The sequence below is a fragment of the Dipodomys merriami genome, unplaced genomic scaffold (assembly GCF_024711535.1).
Source record: "Dipodomys merriami isolate MVZ:Mamm:240054 unplaced genomic scaffold, mDipMer1.0.p SCAF_71, whole genome shotgun sequence".
Taxonomy (NCBI): Eukaryota; Metazoa; Chordata; class Mammalia; order Rodentia; family Heteromyidae; genus Dipodomys; species Dipodomys merriami.
This window is the reverse complement of record NW_027206302.1, coordinates 2,239,082-2,258,335: the sequence shown is the minus strand read 5'-3', so window position 1 is coordinate 2,258,335 and position 19,254 is coordinate 2,239,082. Positions and strand designations below refer to the sequence as shown.

The following is a 19,254-nucleotide window of genomic DNA, read 5'->3' as shown; positions in this document are numbered from 1 at the left end:
CCCTGGAGTTCATGTTCTTCCCACATTGCCATTCTTCCTTTCAGCTCCTGAGAATCTGGTATCTCTGAAGAGCTTCTCCCTGTTGCTGGTTGAAATTGGCATCTGCTCGTACAAAACTACTTGGGATCCCTGGGCTTGGCATTAGATACTGGCATCCACTGCCAGTGTTTAAGCAGAACTCTTGTGACTCTACCTTGAGATCCTGCATCCTGGTACACTGACCTGTTTAAAGTCATCCTCTGGTCCTGCAGGGCCGCTGCCACTGCCTTTGACCTCCATTCCATTTTGGGTACTTAGCCTGTGGGCTGGAAACATTTGAGCCTCTTGGAAAGCCCCACTGCTCCCGTTGTCCTCCATGAAGCAGCACAGGGGAAGGCAGCTGGCTGTTCACTCCATTGATTACTTCCCTCTACTCAGGGTGGCAGCTTGGAAGTCATTCAGCTGTTTATAATTCAGCTTATGTACACTTGAGCTGGGGATTGTGGGTGAGTCAGAAGGGCCCTCTCTTTGCCTATGTCCTGTGAAACAGCATGAAGTCAGCTGTATGGTAATGGCTGCCAGCAAGAGAGGAGCCAGCCTCCTTAATAGGCACCTTAGCCAGAAGTACTCAGCCCTGATGCTTAAGACTCCAGAAGCATGCTTCTCCAGCCCTGGTAACTCAGACTCAACGTAGTTGTTCTGCAGTGACAGTAAGAGCACCTAGCTCAATGGCCCTTTGGATCTGCCAAGAAGAAAGCTGGGTGTGGATCCACGGCCTTACCTCATGCCCGAAAAGCTTACCACTGTGCTAGGCAGAGTGCCTCCAGGGGTCTTCCTGTGACTGTCGTCTTCTTTCTCTCTGGAGAGGTTCTTAGAGCAGCTGTAGCTGTTGGCAGTGCTGAGAAAGGTACTCCGAGTCTAGTTGTGGTCCCTGTGTGATGGCTACAGCCTGTGTCCCCCAGGCAGAGAGGTCTTGCAAGCCTAATAGCTCTGTCCTTAGAATTGAAAAGGATATAAACATTTGGTATTGGTTCTTGGCTTCCTTCTGGTACTCACAGGACCGAAAAGAAGGGCATGTTTAGCCCTATTGAAGGCACATGTGCTATTTCTTTTTAGATGTCTTGAAATACTGAATCTAGGTTGTAGGTTCTGATTAACTATTCTCATGAATGCTTTTCTTGATAGTTCAGGAATCCTATTAGGAAATCAGTCTTCCAAGTTATAGTCTTTCCTAACCTGAATGCTTTAGACTACATATGGCTTCACCATGTCCCAGAATGCAGTTTAAGTCAGTCTTGTAAGTTATAGCCTCTCCTAACCTGAATGCTCCAGCTCCAGACTACACATGGCTTCACCATGTCCCAGAATGTAGTTTCCCTTTTCTGCCAGCTTTGCCTCGTGGAGTTCCATGACCACTCAAAGCACAGCCCACACCTACTGCTCCACTTGGGCAGGGAAATATAAAGCCTGACTGCCTTTGTGACCTTTGAATCACTCAACCCTGAGCCCAAATTGCTTCCTTCCTAGAAATGAAGAGTTTAGATTTGGGCCCTTTTGGCTGTAACCCCAGGTGATCTGGTGCCCTGTCATCCAAAAATGCCTGCCCCCGGAGGATTGGTTCACTGCTAGGTGAATGGGGAATGGGAGGAGTATCGATAAATTGGTGTTTTTGAAATATAAAGGGCTTCCCTCTCTTTCAGATATGACTAAAGGGTTTGCAAAAGGCAATGCCTAGATACTTCCTTTCAGCTCACTGTACTCTGGGGCAGCCAGCTGCTAGGACCAGGTATACTTTAAATTGGCTATCATCTCCTGGATGTGGTTCATGGGCATCACTTAGCAGCTCCACGCAGGATCTCTAGAACAGGTTCTTTAGGTGCCCTTCTGTCCCTGCTGTGGCCACCTTTTCACTCACTGGGCCTACAAGCTGAGGCACAGCCAACCACAGCACCAGGAGCCTGGAGCAGTTCCTCTTTTATAGGTGATTATGTTGAACAGAAAAAAAATAATCCATGTTATCACCTTGTTCCTTACTTTTTGAACTAGTTTTGTCTTGTAGCCAAGCAAGAGTAGTTAGATACCTTTTAAATGAAAACACTCCCTTCTCACATATACAGAAGGTTGGCCATTGACCTAGGGTGGAAGTAGAAGTGTATGGCATGTTACTTGTGTCGTTTGTTTCCTCCACAGTCAAACAGCACTAGACATATGAGATGCCCTTTGCAAATACAGTACCTAGCCACAGTCCCCAATAACAGATGGTGTATGTCTGAGCTTGTAAAGAACATCAGAACTGGTTCCATAGTGTTCAGATATTACATAGCTGGACCAGCTTGACCGATGTTTTCTGCTGGCTGGAATCTCAGCCTCTCTGGAGGCCTGTCAAGAGTCCTGAGGGCAGGCTATTTTTCTAGGCATCTCCCTGCTTCTGCCTATAGAGTCCATCCTGCCTTGCCAAGTTCCAATATCTGGCATAAATATTCCTGATACTGAGGAAACCTTTATTGTGACAGGAAGAAGTAGGCCAAAGAATAGCTATTATTTATAGTTAGGTCCCCAGAATTGCCACTCATCTAGAAAGACACAAGCTTCTTTCAAGTCATCCATTGTAGCTTCAGAAAGCAACTCTCAAATCTGTCTGCCAAGTTGTTTCTTTTGATGCTTGAGAAACCTGAACTCTTAATGATGAAGATTTATAACTGTGGATTCTTTGTATTCTGATTTAATCCAGATGAAGTATCTGTCATATCTTGGACACTGGGTCAGCCCCTAAGGCATAGAGGTGACTGAGTATATTATAGTCCTCTGCTCTGCTTAGCAGAGGTAGCCAACCCCAAGGCAGACAGTTGCAGATGGGAGCATAGAGAGGACACTGCATGGTACTTACTTTATCCTGGAGGCTGTGTCTGCCAGAACCCATGAGTAAAGGCCAGAATTGGGGAGCAACCTAAGGTTTGAACATGTTTTTTTTTTTTTTTTTTTTTTTTTTGTCGGCCGTGGGGCTTGAACTCTGGGCCTGGGCGCTGTCCCTCAGCTCTTCAGCTCAAGGCGAGCGCTCTACCACTTGAGCTACAGCGCCACTTCCGGTTTTCTGGTGGTTTATTGGAGATAGGAGTCTCACGGTCTCTCCTGCCCGGGCTGGCTTTGAACCGCGATCCTCAGATCTCAGCCTCCTGAGTAGCTAGGATTACAGGCGTGAGCCACCAGCGCCCGGCTGAACATGTGTTTTGTGAACATTCCCCAGCAGAAACCGTTTTGTTCTGACCCAAATACTTGGCCCTTTGTGATCAACTTCAATTAAAGGCAAGTTAATGCTCCTGAATGGAGCATGGCTTACCTTCCTCTTTAGCCCTTCCAGCTAAGCATGTTCTTCCCCCACTGTTCAGGTACCCAACTGTGAGGCATTTGAGACCTGTGGGAATCACGCCCCCGCCCCCCTCCCCCGCCCCCATTCTCTCCCCTTGCCCCCCCACCCCTGCACTCTAAGTCTGGGGAGAATGGTCTAGAGAATTAAGTAAGGAATGGAATTCCAAACATAGAGTATTTCTTTGTCTCTTTCCTCTGGCCTCAGGGCCTGCGGGGCAGGTTTCTGCAAGTTTCACTGTTTAAGCTGCTTTCCCCCAAGCTGGCAGAAAAGCAGTCTGGGAGAATGGGAGAGCAGATAAAATTAATCTCAATGTGCTGAACTTGGCAGGGGGTGAGACTGTTTGGTTATTCCAGAAATAGCCAAACTCCTTTGTTAATAAAGCAGATGATGAGCTCTTGGCCTTCAAGATAACTGCAAGGCAAAATAGCAACCAGCCTTCATTATTCACAAAACAGCTTCCCTCCTGCCCTTTGGATTCCTTCTGTAATCTGCCCCAGGATTATTATGGAGTGAAGCTTCTAATGTTAGGAGGAAAAGGTTTATTAGTTTGTCCTCTGTCTTAAATTCTTTTCTTTTTAAAACTCATTCCAAAAAGTCTTTGCTTCACAGAGGTGAACATTGGATTTGTAGCCTTAGTGCTGGTATCTACTTTTTTTTTTTTACATTTTTTTGATTGTAGGGCTTGAACTCTGGGCCTGGTTATTGTCCCTCGGCTCAAAGCCAGCACTTTATCACTTGAGCCACAGCGCCACTTCTGGTTTTCTGGTTTTAATTGGAGATAAGAATCTCATGGGCTTTCCTGCTCAGACTGGCTTTGAGCCTCTATCCTCAGATCTCAGCTCCTGATTAGCTAGGATTACAAGCATGGGCCACTGGTGCCTGGTGATACCTACGTATTGAAAGAATCCAATCTCAACACATAGGCCCCTTGTCTTACAGGATGCATTAAGAGGCACAGATCTGGGCTGGGAAGGTGGCTCTGGTAGAGCGCTTGCCTTGCATGCCTGAGGCCCTGGGTTCGATTCCTCAGCACCACATAAGCAAAAAGAAAAAAGCCAGAAGTGGCGCTTTGGCTCAAGTGGTAGAGTGCTAGCTTTGAGCTGAAGAGCTGAGGGACAGTACCCAGGCCCAGAGTTCAGGGCCCACGACTGGACCCCAAAAAAAATAAAAGAGGCACAGATCTGAGAGATGGGGAGAAGCATGAGGTATGAGAGGCCTAAAGGGGACAAGATCATCAGAAAGTGCTTGATAAGTGCCAGTGAAAGGCAAGGTGATCCTAGAATTTGGAGGAGGATGTATTAATTCCATTTTAGTTCTGTTAATACTGGAGGCATTATACACCAAACCAGGAGAGTTACTCATTTTCCTCTACCTGTGTGATTCTTTAACAAAACTACTGGGGATTCGCATATGCCTGTTACCCAGGTACTAGAGAGGTTTAGTCAGTAAGAGTGAGACTAGGCAATTTAGCAACACCTTTCCTCAAAATTATAAATAATAATAAAACAAAATGAGCCAGGTTCTGGTGACTCATCTGCAATCCTGATTACTCAGAAGGCAACCAAGTCCTGAGCCTGATTCCTAGCTAGCCACCAAAAAGCTGGAAGTGGAGCTATGGCTCATGTGGTAGAGTGCCATCTTTGAGGGAAAAAAATATAGTAAAAAACAGACCTAGGGACTGGAAATGTGGCTTAGTGCTGGGCTTGCCTAGCATGCATGAAGCCCTGGGTTTGATTCCTCAGTACCACATAAGCAGAAAAGCTGGAAGTAGTGCTATGGCTCAAGTGGTAGAGTGCTATCCTTGAGCACAAAGAGGGTCACGGACAGAGTCTAGGCCCTGAGTTCAAGCCCAGGACTGGCAAAGAGAAAAAGATCTAGGATGACAGTGAACTTGCATAGTTCTCAATAAGTAGTTGAGTCATGAGTGGCCCCATTTCTGACTCCAGGAGCATTTCTTGAACATTTCTTAGGAGGGTTAGCACTGCCTGCACTGCTGCTCATAGCAACACAGTAAGGTAGGCATTCATATCTTCATTTTACAGCCCGTGAGATAGATAAGCTTGGAAAGAGACCAGGACATGCCATAATTCTCTCTGTGATAGTAATCTCTAATCCAGGTTTTGGCCCTAGTCTCTCTGATCTTAAGACAGAATGAATGGGATGAAATTAACAGAGACAGACTGGGGCTTATAAGGAATGATTGTACTATTCAAGGTAACAACAAAGTACTTCATTCCCACATCACTACAGACATTCAAGCAAATGCTAGAAAATCACTCAAGGATGTTCAGTGGTAAGAGTGAAGTGAACTTTAGAAGTATGCATTTGCTTCTTTGCATATTTAAAATATTAGAAAAAGGCAGAGGAAAACATATAAATGAAGGCTTTTACATATTTATAAACAGAAAAACTTTTTTTTAAAAAACTAATTGACACTTAACCCTTCTGGCTACTAATATATTAGAAAGAATTTTCTCAGTCTTTGCTATTCAGACAGATTTAGTCCAAAAGAGGGATTTTTTGGGGGGATGGGTCAGTCATGGGGCTCAAACTTAGAGCCTAGGAACTAGCTCTAGGCTAATGCTCTAGCCCTTTGAGTCACAGCACCACTTCCGGTTTTCTGGTGGTTAATTGGAGATAAGATCTCATGGACTTTCCTGCCCTGGCTGGCTTTGAACCATGATCCTCAGATCTCTCTCAGCCTAGGATTACAGGTGTGAGCCACAGGCACCCAGTGAATACTTATTTGTATATTGTACAGAAAATCCAAAGCTATTGTTTTTTTCAAATAAATATACAGATGTTTAAGAATTTCTAACTTGCTGATGTGCCTTTATGTCAAAATATTTTTACAAATCATCTTTTTTCACACCTGCAGAGTTATGTCTGCTCAGCTCTGAAGTTGATATGTGGTTGAATTCAGAAGGTATGAGTGTTCCAGACTCTTGTGTTGCCAATGCTTTCTCATTTAAAAAGTAGGCCAAAGCAGGCACTGGTGGCTCACACTTGTAATCCTAACCACTTAGAAGGCTAAGATCTGAGGATTGCAGTTCAGAGAAGCCCAGGCAGGAAAATCTATTAGACTCTTATCTCCAATTAACTACCAAAACACCAGAAATAGTGCTGTGGCTCAAAATGGTAGAGCACCAGCCTTGAGCACAAAAGCTCAGGGATAGCGCCCAAGCCCTGAGTTAAAGCCCCTGGACTAGCATACTCAAAACAAAGATTGGTCTGGGTTTTTATCCCCAGGATTAGTAGTTTAAAAATGAATTGGACAGAACAAAGGCAGGCCATGTGACCCACTTATTATCATGCTGATAATTAGGCACTGTGAATTCTTGAGTGGTGGTTTTTGTCAGGTTTCTTGTTTATTATTTTGTGTGTGGTTCTGGGGGTTTATTCAGGGCCTTGTGTTTGCTAGGTTGAATCAACTCTGAATCAGCTGCCCCTCCCACCCTGTTTTACACAGGTTATTTTTAAGATAGGGTCTTGCATTCCATATGGACACTTTGCTGACCAGTCTATCCTGGCACCATGATCCTCCAGTCTTAGCCTCCCATGTAGCTTGGTATGACAGACACACTTCTGTGCCCTGATATGGGTAAAGAAGTGGCCTCTTTTTTTGGGGGGGGGTCCAGAACTCTGGGCCTGGGTGCTGTCCCTCAGCTCTTCAGCTCAAGGCTAGCGCTCTACCACTTGAGGCACAGCGCCACTTCCGGCTTCTTTCTTTTTGCTTATGTGGTGCTGAGGAATCAAACCCAGGGCCTCAAGCATGCAAGGCAAGTGTTCTACCACTGAGCCACCTTCCCAGCCCAAGAAGTGGCCTCTTAAGTTGTTCTGCCAGGACTGGCCTCAAACTTCAATCCTTCCATTCTCAGCCTTCCAAGTAGCTAGAATTATAGGCGTGAGTCACCAGTGTCCAGCCCTTTGGTATTTTGGATTCCTAACCATGAAATAAGAACATCTTCATAAAAAATTTTGTTGAAACATTACTTAAATAACAAATATACTGAAATCATTTTTACACTGTCATACACCACCACTGGGTTATGTTTAATATTAATAGGCTGGTTGCAATAAAGAAATGACTTTTTCTTTTTACATTTTTTGGGGGGAGGGGGGCTAGTCCTGGGACTTAGACTCAGGGCCTGAGCACTGTCCCCAATGCTTCTTTTTGCTCAAGGCTAGTACTCTACCACTTGAGCCACAGCACCACTTGTGGCTTTTTCTGTTTATGTGGTGCTGAGGAATTGAACCCAGGGATTTGTGTATGCTAGGCAAGTACTTTACCACTAAGCCACATTCTCAGCCCAACTTTCTCTTTTTAAAGAACTCCAAGCTTGAAGTAACTTCACTCTCTGGGTGCTTGGTGGTGGTAATAAACAGCCCTGGAAGGCAAGTGGGGAGAGTTAACGAAAGTGAGGCAAGGAGACCTTGTACCTCTAAGGCAATGAGGCACCTCCTGTGAGGTGCTTTTGGGTGGGAAGGAGAAATGGCCCCTTGTCATACTTGGAGCACTGCTGCATCTTGAATAGGAAGGAAGCAGGCCTAAGGAGAATTATTTAGGAAGTTTGTCCACAGAGAGATGGAGGGCCCGCTGAGGGTTGGCTTTGGTATGAAACCTGGGCACTGAGCAAGAGGTTTGATGGAAGGTACAGGGAGTAGAGATAGCACAGATAGTCACAGCTCTGCCTAGCAACTTCCATGGTAGAGGAGAATGAATGTGTATTTCAATGTTGTGACCTCAAGTGACCATCTGTATAATCCAGATCATATGGTGTTCCCTGGCATTTTGACCCCTAATTTCCCTTGGTATCTAATTTATGGGTTCAGTGCTTTGACATTTCAATGTGCTCTTAAAATCCAGCCCTCCAAGGAAAATTGTACAAGTTTACTTAACTCCACAGTCCCATTATACCTTAGGCTCTGTACATAGTTGGGCTTCTCATCCTGATTTTATATGTCACCTTCATGCTATTTTACAACCAAAGTGCATGTTGCGTCATTTGCCCAAATCAATATTGCTCAACGCCTTGCCTCCTCTAAGCCAAGGTTCTTGTCTCTAACTTGTTCATAGCACATGGAGGAAATTTAGAAACATTGTTAGCTGATTAGCACTATTATTCCACAACTGATTGCACTCACATATGGTGCCTGTCCACTGGAACTGTACCTTTGAAGGAGGTCATCAAGAGAGGGACTGCTTGTGGTATGGTGTTCTTGCTGTTCTCTCCAGGCCTCACCTCTGTTCTGATCTCTACTGCTTTGTTTCCTACTCTCCCCTGTGCAGAGACAGGGCAGGGCATTGTTCATGCACTGACCGACCTCAGCAGCCCCGGCATGACCTCAGGGAACGGAAACTCTGCCTCCAGCATCACCGGCACTGCCCCCCAGAATGGTGAGAATAAACCACCACAGGCCATTGTGAAACCCCAAATCCTGACGCATGTTATCGAAGGGTTTGTGATCCAGGAGGGGGCGGAGCCTTTCCCGGTACGGACTACTTCTTTTCCCCTCTCTTTTTTTTTTAAAGTATATTTTGGATGTATATTAGAATATTTTTACATATCCATGTAAATTTTCTGAAAATGTGAAGTTTGCTCTTTTCTTTGCTAATCCTCCAAAGAGTGTTGGAACCATTTCTTTCTAGGATTAAGGGTATCCAAAGTCCTCAGTGACCAGGAATAATTGGCAAGACCCATTAGGTAGAGGGGAGTTACTTCACTTTGGGGTATTTAGTGAGAGACTGTAGATCTTGGAAATAATAGTTTTGGTGTCAAAACCTTGAATGGCAAAACTGTGGCCAGTTAGAGCAAAAGGAACCTGCTTAGCACAGGGTTCTCAAGATGTATCAGAAACAAAGATAGGGGAGCCTGTTCCTTGGGCACAGCCTTGAAAGGAGGATGAATAAGATCGAAGGGCATTCAGAAAGCATAGTCAGAGGTCTCCAGTGCAATAGAACCAAAAGAATCCAAGATGATTTTATTAGAGCACCCAGAGCTGGTTCTATGCAGTATGTTGCTAGGGCAGGCAGTTTGTTCTGTAGGTATGCAGAGCCTAGAGCCAGTACACACTAGCCTCATACAAGAATTATCTAACTGTTAGAGACGCCATCTTCCTGGATGACATCTGCTTTTGCTCATTCTTTGGATCCATAGGTGGTTTGCGTAGACAGCAGAGAACTGGACTGACTTAAAATGGTTGAACTGCCTTCTCAAATGCCAAAAGACCAAATGGGTCCTTGTCCTCTTCTTGACCAAGGCCAGTGATAAAGAAATCCACAGAAACACCTTAGCTATAAGAAACTAGGTCCTCCCTGGCCTGAAGAAACAATGGGAACTAACTGGTGTCTTAGGTAGCTGTGACTGAATGCCACACTAGCATCTCCCTAGAGTTAGATCTACCTTGTAAGCTGGCCACTAGGCTACCCAAAGGGGAGGACCAAAGAAGTGAACAAGCCAGCCTGAGATCTGGCAACCATGGGGTATAGCTCTTTCTTGTGCTCTTTGTGGCTGCATGTACCTCTGACTTCAGTAGGGCAGGGATAAAGTGGAGAATAAGAATTCAGAAAAGGGGTGCTGAGTCTCTTTCATAAATACACTCAAATGTACAGACCTAGCCCTGCTCCTACCTAGTGAGCTCTGGGCCTGTTACTTGATCGGACACTGTAAGAAACCTCATCTCTGTCCTGGAAGAATAGATACTCTCCTGACCATCCTGGCCATCCACTGGTTCTAGACCAAAGCCATTCCTGTACTTTGGTGCCTACTGTTTCTTGCCTGTGAGCTAGACAATAGGATCAGGCCTTGAGGGGGGGAACTGTGGCTGATGACATGGGGGGGAGGGGATGGTGCTTCAGAAGGGATCTGGCATCTGCCTGGCTGCTTTTTAACCTGTAATTGTGATGAGGCTGCACAGCAAGGATGTGTTCTAGCTTAACCCTCCTGGCTTCCATGTCACCTGTCCTCTAGGTGGGACGCTCGTCCCTGCTGGTGGGGAATCTCAAGAAGAAGTATGCCCAGGGGTTCTTGGCTGAGAAGCTTCCGCAGCAGGACCATACCACCACCACTGACTCTGAGATGGAGGAGCCCTACCTGCAAGGTAGGTACCTGAGCCAGGGATCTCAGGCCTTTTGAGTTGACAGGAAGGGAAGGCCTATACTCCCCCTTTCTCACTGTCCATGGAGGACTCTGAGCAAGGATTCCTGTCCACCGAGCATTGCCACAGTCCGTTTATCCCCTGCTTCTCCAGCCCTGCTCCAGTCCAACACTATCTTAAGAATTGTACTTCCTATGACACACATTGGCAAGTCCCAGGAGCAGATGTGAGGACAGCAGCAGGCAGGCTTGCCCTCCTCAGAAGCCTGCACTTGGAATGGGTGGCCCTGAAGTGTAGCAGTGGCCAAGCATGGACTATACTTGGCACACGTGAGCTGCTGCTTCACTCATGCTCATGAAGAAGGGTGCTTACTTTGCACACCTGTATGGTGCCTGAGGCTCACAGCACTCGGAAGAAAAGCTGTCTAGTTTACCGTGTGTCCTTGCGAACTTTCCAACCAGGAATCACAGCCCTTCTAAAACAAGTGGTGAAAGCACTTTAGTATGTGTCAGACAGACTAGACCTACTGTGTGTCACACCCCTGGGAACATGAGGGAGAGTCAGGCGGAGTACAGAGGCCTGTGTTGGAGCTGTCACAGTCCTTCAGGAATTCCTCCCCCTCCACACTTACCATTTCTACTACTTTTCAGAATCCAAAGAGGAGGGTACTCCCCTCAAACTCAAGTGTGAGCTCTGTGGCCGGGTGGACTTTGCCTATAAGTTCAAGCGCTCCAAGCGCTTCTGTTCCATGGCTTGTGCAAAGAGGTGAGTGGCCTCAGCCCTGCTGCCATGTGCAGCCCTTCATTTCTCCTCAGCATTTCACCTTGGAATCTTGCTTTTACACCTGTCCTCCCCCCCAATAACTCCACCTTGGAGGCTATAAATGCAGCTTATCCAGGTGCCTATTTCTTTGACCTGCCTGGTATAGCGCTGCATCCCTAACATACCAAGCCTAAGAAACCATATACCTGGAGGGAGTGGTGATATCAGAGAGGAGCAGCCTGGAGGAAGGAAGCAGCCCTCTAGCTGGGTGGCCTCCTGGGTCCTAGTGGTACCTGTTCTGCTCCTGCTACCTCCTTAGGGTAAGCACTGCATCAGAGACTTTTGCCCAGAATGCTGACACTAGGTACAGTGTCCCTGTGATAACCTGTCTTTAGGGACTGATGGGCATAATACAAACCACTATGGTTTATTGACAACCTGCTGCATGTCTGGTATTATGCTAGTCAGTTGGTATCTATGGCCTCATCTACAAAATAACTGTAGGGCAGCTGTCTCAATTGTATTTTTACTGTTGTCTGCTTTGTAGAGGTTGGAAAATTAAGACACAGTTATTCTGAATGTCATACAGCTAGTGAGTTACAGATTTTGGAATTTAGACTTTCTGAACCTAAAGCCCTATGTAATCTCTGTGTCAAAGTAGAAGTGGCTGAGCTTAAAGTTCAAAGCCCCAAAGGTAATGTCTGCGTCTCAGGCAGTGGTACCCTGCCTGCTGTGCTGGAGTTCTTGTCCTCAGCCCTCAGCCCCTGAGGCTATGCTAGAGGTAGTCAGGGCCCTTTAGACAAGCTTCACCTGGCTTGTCCTGCTGGACAGTGGACAGACATTTCCTGGCACAGGTAGTTATAGTAGAGTGTGTCTAACATGCTACAAGTGGTTGTGTAATACATCAGTGACAGTTCCTCATGTCACTCCTTACATGGTGGCCCAGAGTCTCCAACTAGCAGTACATGATGGAGTCAGGATTCAAACCAATGAATAGTCTCAATTTTGCCTAACAGCTTGGCTGTTCTTATTCTGACTAGCACCCAGGAGCCCTGAGGTAGCTCTGACTTCCTGCTTCCTTGTTCTGACAGGTACAATGTGGGATGCACCAAACGAGTGGGACTTTTCCACTCAGACCGGAGCAAGCTGCAGAAGTCAGGAGCCACAACCCATAACCGCCGTCGGGCTAGCAAGGCCAGTCTGCCACCACTTACCAAGGATACCAAGAAGCAGGTGAGAGGTCCACTTCCCACAGATGCCTACCATCCTCCTTTCTGACCTGATCCTGCCCTGACACCCTGTTCCCTTCCCACAGCTCATTACTGCACGCTTCACACTGTCTTCCATCCCACATTGGGTCTCATAGGTGAAGCCTTCCCGTGCCTCTTAGTAGATCCCTTACAAAGTACCTTGCCCAGAACCATCCCCATCATGCAGTTGAGCTCTACCCTTGACTTCTGGGCCCAGGAGATTGGACCTCCCCTGCAGGCCCTCTGAAAACAAGCTGTTTAGGTCACCCCATCACACATGGAGGGCTGGGTGAGATGACAGCTTCCACATTTTGCCCCATGGACACTGGAGCACTGAATTTTTGGAACTTCCCACCAGCAATCTGGGCATTTGTCCATTCAGTAGTTTTCAGTCCCAGTTCCATGCTGGGAACTCTAGTGTGGCTAAAGCTCCAAGGACATAGTCTTAAAGGAACTCGTAGTCCTGTGTGACCTTTCTTAATCTTATGCTCAATTTTGCTTACGATGGTGGTTTTTGTCTTAAAGCATCTAATGAAAAGCCTTGGTCCAAAGTGAACATGCATAAAAAGTTCCAGATGCTCCAGGTGTTCATGCTGTTCCAAGAAGTTCATAGACCCAGAGAGCCCAGATTTAAAAGGTCACATTTAAAAGAAAAGGTAGACATATCACTCCAGGACAGTGCAAAGCATGGGGGCGGTACCGGGGATGATTCAGGTTCAGCGATGGAACAGCAGACAGGCACTGTTTGATGCAGGAATCCAGGATGCCATGGTGGACTCAGAAGAAAAGGAAGACTGTTTCACTGCCTTTGCCCCTCAGAGCTGCCAGTGGTGGTTTGTTCCCCTTCTGAGGAAAGCTGTTTCTTTCTGCTCCCAGTCAACAGGCACTGTACCCCTTTCAGTTACTACTGCCTTGCAGCTGACACACAGCCAGGAAGACTCCAGCCGTTGCTCAGATAACTCAAGCTATGAGGAACCCTTGTCACCCATCTCAGCCAGCTCGTCCACCTCACGCCGCCGACAAGGGCAGCGGGATCTGGAGCTCCCTGACATGCACATGCGGGACCTGGTAGGCATGGGGCACCACTTCCTCCCGAGTGAGCCTACTAAGTGGAACGTGGAAGATGTCTATGAATTCATTCGTTCCCTGCCAGGTAAAGGCCTGCCTGGGTCAGCACAGAATGGGAGGGAAGGACTGATGGAAGTAGTTCAAGATAATAACTCAGTTTCTAGAACTAGGAGGCAGAAATTAAGTACACAAGGCTTCTGCCCCTGAGAGCTTATATTCTAGCCCAGAAAAAAACTGAGTAATATTCCATAGCTATAATGTAAAATAGATACTGACAGGGTAAATGGTTTGTGCAAAATGCAGACCCTCTCTGGGGGCAAGAGGAGTGTCAGGTGGGAGCATAAGACATAAAAATTAAAAAAATTTTCAAGTCATACTGACCAAAGAGCTGCCCAGGGGAGCACTCACTGGAGCAGGGGCAGAAGTCACAGAATACCAGTGCAGCTATGTAGCCCTTAGGACAGAGGTCAAGTACATCACACCTGGAAGGGCAAATCTTACAGCACTCCAAGATGTTCCCAAAGAGGACTTAAAAGCCTCTCTTCTTTCTGCTACTCTCACTCATCCACTGCTCCAGTCAGGCATTGATGGCAGCCACAAGTCTGCTACTCAAGAGTGGAGGATGCTATAGAGGTTGGGAGCAGACTTCAAGCCACATAGAACTGGGTTTAAATCCCTGCGTTGAAACTTAAAGTGTATGTGTTGTCTACATCATCCAGATTTGTCATAGTATGGTTACTTTGGAAGGGGCAGTTTTGCCTCAAGGTCTGTTTTTGAGCTAAATAGTATATGAGGCTTACCTGAAGACTCCTCGGAGCCCTTGGATCAACCATCTTCTCTCTTTTTATTCCCCAGGGCCTCACACTTGCTAGGCAGGTACACTACCACTTGAGCCATGGCCCCCAGTACGTCTTGGTTTTTTAAAGATTCTTCCCAGGATCAGCCTTAGACTACAACTGTCCTACCTATGCCTCCCTTATAGCTGAGAGCCCAGGCATGCCCCTACCACACCCAGATTGTTGGTTAAGATGAGGGTCTCACTTTTTGCCTGGGCTGGCCTCCAACCATGATCCTCCCAGGTAACTGGGATTACACTATGCTTAGCTATCATGAAGGCTTAATAAAACACCTAAGATCCACCCCTTCATTTTACATGTATACTGAGTTTTCTTGACTGTTTCATAATTTCAGCAGTGTTTGCCATCTGGAGAGACCAGGAGCTCCAGAACCAGCAAATACTGGCTCCCTGTGCTAAACAGCTTTGCCTTATTTTCCTCCTCCCTTTTTTACTATGAACAGCAACTCCTTCATCACTATGCCTGAAAAAAAATCGCTTTAGCTAAAGTGCTCTTCTGTTCATTAGGTGCATGTTATCACCAACGATGTTGTCAAATTTTCTATGTCATAACAATATCAAATTGAAGTTCTGTTCCTTCAGACCTCCATTAGTAGTTTCCTCTCTCCCCTTAACCTCCCAGTAGTATACTCCATGGCCATCACACGTCTTCTCAGGGTCTCAAGACACCTTAGATATTCAGGCACTCCAGCTGCTACCCTGCCAGTTCCAAGGCCACAGCCATATAGTTAGAGGTTTTAATCTTCTCCAAAGTACCAAAGTCTGTGTTGGCCATCTGTCACTGTGATATAAATTACTCCAAAACATAGTGGCTTGAGGGGCTGGGAAGGTAGCTCAGTGGTAGAGTGCTTGCTTTGTTTGCATGAGGCCCTGGGTTCGATTTCTCAGCACCACATAAGCAGAAAAAGCCAGAAGTGGTGCTGTGGCTCAAGTGAGCCTTGAGCTGAAGAGCTCAGGGACAGCACCCAGGCCCAGAGTTCAGGCCCATGACCGATGATTGATCCCTGCCCACTCCCCCCCCCCAAAAAAAAGTATATATACATAGCGGCTTGAAAAATATTCACTTAGCAGTGCTGCAGGCTAGAAGTATGCAGAAGGCTCAGCTACGCAGCTCTGGCTGGAGCTCCTACCTCTTGCAGGGTATCAACCAGGACTGCAGTCTTCTGAAGGATTAGAGCTGCTTCCAAGCACTCACATGGCAATTGGGGCTGGCTTCTGGTAAAAGGCCACAACTGCCCTCCACCAGGACCTCTCCTAAGAGCTGCTTGAGCTTTCTGAACTAGTGGTTTGCTTCCTTTGAAATAAGCTGCCTAAGCAGGATGCCAGTAGCTTACACCTGGAATCCTAGCTACTCAGGAGGCTAAGATCTGAGGATGTTGGTTCAAAGCCAATCCCAGAGCAGGAACATACATGAGACCCTTATCTCCAGTTAATCATCAAAAAGCTAGGAGTGGAGCTGTGGATCAAGTGAGTGCTAGCTTAGAAAAAAAAAAAAAAAAGCCAAGGACAGGATCCAGGCCCTGAATTCAAGCCCCAAGACAGGCATAGGAAGAAAAAAAAAAAAAAAGGCAAGTTTTCCTGCCTTCCCTGATTGAGCATAGAAATCACCTGTGGTCACTTGAGGAGCTTCTAACTGGTGAGCTTTGTGCGGAGGTCTGGACAAAGGCATGCATGCGTAAGGAGGTAGGGATCCTGGCTCCCTCCACAGTCACTTAGCCTCTCAAGCTTCAAGATAAGAGAGTAATACTGTCCTCAAGATACAATTCTGAGTGTTAGACCAGAAATATTCCCCAAGTGGAGAGACTGCTGTGAGTGAATCCTTGGCTCTCACTAGTGCTGTCTTTGGGGTTCCTTCCTCCTCAGGCTGTCAGGAAATTGCTGAGGAATTCCGTGCCCAGGAGATTGATGGGCAAGCTCTGCTTCTGCTCAAGGAGGACCACCTGATGAGCGCCATGAACATCAAGCTGGGGCCTGCTCTGAAGATCTATGCCCGCATCAGCATGCTTAAGGACTCCTAGGGCTGGTGGGGCAGCAGGGTTCTGGCCCAGAACTCCTCCTCCCCACTAAGCAGAGCCAGACAGACATTCCTGAGGGGCCCGGAGGTGGGGCCAGCCAGAGGGAGGGGGCTCTCCCTAGGGGCATAGCTGGTGAGGTGGTCTGGGTACCTCCTCAATGGCTCTCAGGGGCCTTTCTTTTCTGTGGGAGGGGTAGAGAGGTAGGTGGCACAGAAGATGGGGCTTTATGCTTGTAAATATTGATAGCACTGGCTTCTTCCAAAGTCCCAATACTCTAGCCCAGCTCTCTTCCCCTCCCTCCGTCCCCCGTTTTCCAGGGGGTTATGGTCAGGGCTTCCCAACCTGTGTTGGGTTACTTCCAAGGGCAGCCAGCAGGCCTAGAAAGGCCTCACAGCCCTTGCCTTCCTTCCTCCTGCTTTCTCCAGGCCTGGTTAGCCTTCCGTTGCCAGCTTCTCCCACTTCAGCCTGTCTCTGCAGCAGGGGGCTCCCCCACCCGCTGCCCCTCTGCAGGTGGAGAGAGAGAAGCTGGACCCAGTTTGGCCATGCCTGCCGGCACAGACGCCTTAACGCTGTGTGTATGTATGACTGTGTGACTGTATGGGACCTGGACTGACAGACATGAGCTGCCCTCTGGCACCTCCAGGTGTTTTGTAGCAAACAGCCACTTAGTGCTTTGTCCTGGACTCCTCTCAGCCTGAGGATGGGGAATAGAAACGAAGGGCAGCCTCGAAAAGGGCAAGATCAGAAAGGTGGAGATTGGATGGCCAGGAGGTCTCAGAAAGCCCTCCTCACATGGTGACACTTCCCAAGTGCCCTGCTGTCTCCAACAGCACTGAGAAGCCGTGGTGAACACCGCAGTAATCTGGCTATCCACCCTGGCAGTCCCAAGATAGGGCCAGAGCTCTGAAGGGAGGGAACAGCTTGGAGGCACTGGGTGGGGAGGCACCCTTGACCCCTGCTCCCACACTTCTTTGCTTGTAACAAACTTCCTGCAGCAGGTACAGCTAACTGAGAGGCAGGGCAGAGGGCAAGGGCCTGCCTCTGACTTGCCCGGTCCTTACCATTCCTGGGGAAAGTCCAACTCTCCCCAGGAGAGGGGGCACCTTTCTCAGCTCATTCTATTCCTCACCCACACCCCCAGGCAGGGTTGGAAATGAAGGACTTTTTTAAGCTTTTGTTTGTTTTTTAAAAATAAAATCTGTAAAACCTTGCTCTTTGGTGCCTTTCTCCTGTACAGATGGCTGCTTCCATGCAAATGGCTGTTTGCTCATAAGGAAGCAGGATGGGCCAGGGTGGAGGGGAGGGAGGGAGGCTGTCTTAACCATAGCCCAGCCCCTTGGTTCCTGAGCTAGCTGGTCCAGACCCAGATGCTCCTTCCCTCCAGCAATGCTTTTGGACACAGCTGACATCATCCAGAAGAGCCCTTGAGACAGCTTGCACTTTGCAAATGTTTCCTATGATTAGGACAGAGAAGACAGCTAAGGCTTGCATGGAAGAGGATTATTCCAGGCCCAGGCAGTATGAGCAAGGTCAGAATGCAGTGCAACAGTGCCAATGATTGTGTTAGCTGGCCTGGTCAGGGGAGGTCTGAGCAGCCAGCAGTGGCGGGGCTGGCTGGCCCTGTCTTTGAGCCAGTCAGGTGCCATGTTATGGGAGGTTGGAGTATACTCTTCACCTACATACCACAGGTGGAAGAGAGCTGCTACCCTGTATTTAACCCTGACCAGGTTACTCCTTAAGGGTCCTGTTAAGAATGTGGGTTTTGAGGCCCAGCCCCCACCCTCCTGATTGATTCAACCTCTAAAGGAGGATTAGGCACTGTAGCTTTTAAGAATAGCCAGGACCAATGGCTCACTTCTATAATCCTAGCTGTTCAGGTGGCTGAGATCTGAGGATGGCAGTTCAAAGCCAAACCAGGCAGGAAAGTCCATGAGACTCCTATTTCCAATAAACTCAGAAAAAGGCAGAAGTGACTCAAGTGGGAGAGCAGTAGCCTTGAGCAAAAGAATTTCTTCTCAGTGATGACACCAAGTCCAGAGTTCAAGTCCCGGGACTGACCAAAAAGAAAAAAAATGTAGCCACCAACTGGAGGAGGAAAAATATGGTGGGACTAGAACCTGGTGGTGCAAAAGACAGGGAATGCCAGGAAGTAGGACCCCCTCCCACACCCCCAGAGGACTGAGCACAGTCCTGGAGCTCACACATGTGCACAGTAAGGAGGAAGGGAGGGAGTTGCCCACCTACCTCTTCCCTTTGGGCTCAGGAACACAGGCCCTCCCTGTACATGGGCACTTATTAGCCTGAGCATTCCAGACCTCTATTTTTCCTTTCCTAGGAAAAATTAAAATCTGGCCCCACCTGAGTTTGCTTTTCCATGGTGAATATGAGGTATGTGGTCAGATGGGTATTGCAGTTCTTCACTCAGACAAGGCTCCAGCCTGCTATAGGTTTGAAAGGTGTTCATTGGAATATGTGTATACACACTCAAATTATAGGCATATGTATCTACAAAACACCTAAACTTCATGTGTTTATCAACAGCATGTGAGAATTATTCTGACTTTCGATTCTCACTCTTCCTACTTTATAGTCTTGGTTACCGGGCTCTTGGACCTCTAATGGGACACAACTTTTAAAAACACCACCAGGGTCTGGGAAGGTGGCTCAGTGGTAGAGCGCTTGCCTTGCATGCATGAGGACCTGGGTTCAATTCCTCAGCACCACATAAGCAAAAGGAAAAAAGCCGGAAGTGGCGCTGTGGCTCAAGTGGTAGAGCACTAGCCTTGAGCTGAGGGTCAGCGCTCAGGCCCAGAGTTCAGGCCCCACAACTGGACCCCCCCCCCCAAAAAAAAAAAACAC

At 47.5% G+C, this 19,254-nt stretch overlaps 1 protein-coding gene across 6 annotated transcripts in view; it reads left to right on the top strand.

The window, feature by feature from the left end:
- Phc2 (polyhomeotic homolog 2) overlaps positions 1–17,606 on the top strand; it is a 98,669-nt gene extending 81,063 nt beyond the window's left edge. For all 6 annotated transcript variants that reach the window (XM_070008800.1, XM_070008799.1, XM_070008803.1 and 3 more), the window contains 6 exons: positions 8,637–8,839; positions 10,318–10,447; positions 11,095–11,209; positions 12,298–12,439; positions 13,333–13,609; positions 16,244–17,606. In XM_070008800.1, coding sequence (XP_069864901.1) covers positions 8,637–8,839; positions 10,318–10,447; positions 11,095–11,209; positions 12,298–12,439; positions 13,333–13,609; positions 16,244–16,398 — 1,022 coding nt within the window. In that variant the 3' untranslated portion in view covers positions 16,399–17,606. The remainder of the gene's footprint in view (positions 1–8,636; positions 8,840–10,317; positions 10,448–11,094; positions 11,210–12,297; positions 12,440–13,332; positions 13,610–16,243) is intronic.
- Positions 17,607–19,254: the final 1,648 nt, after the last annotated feature.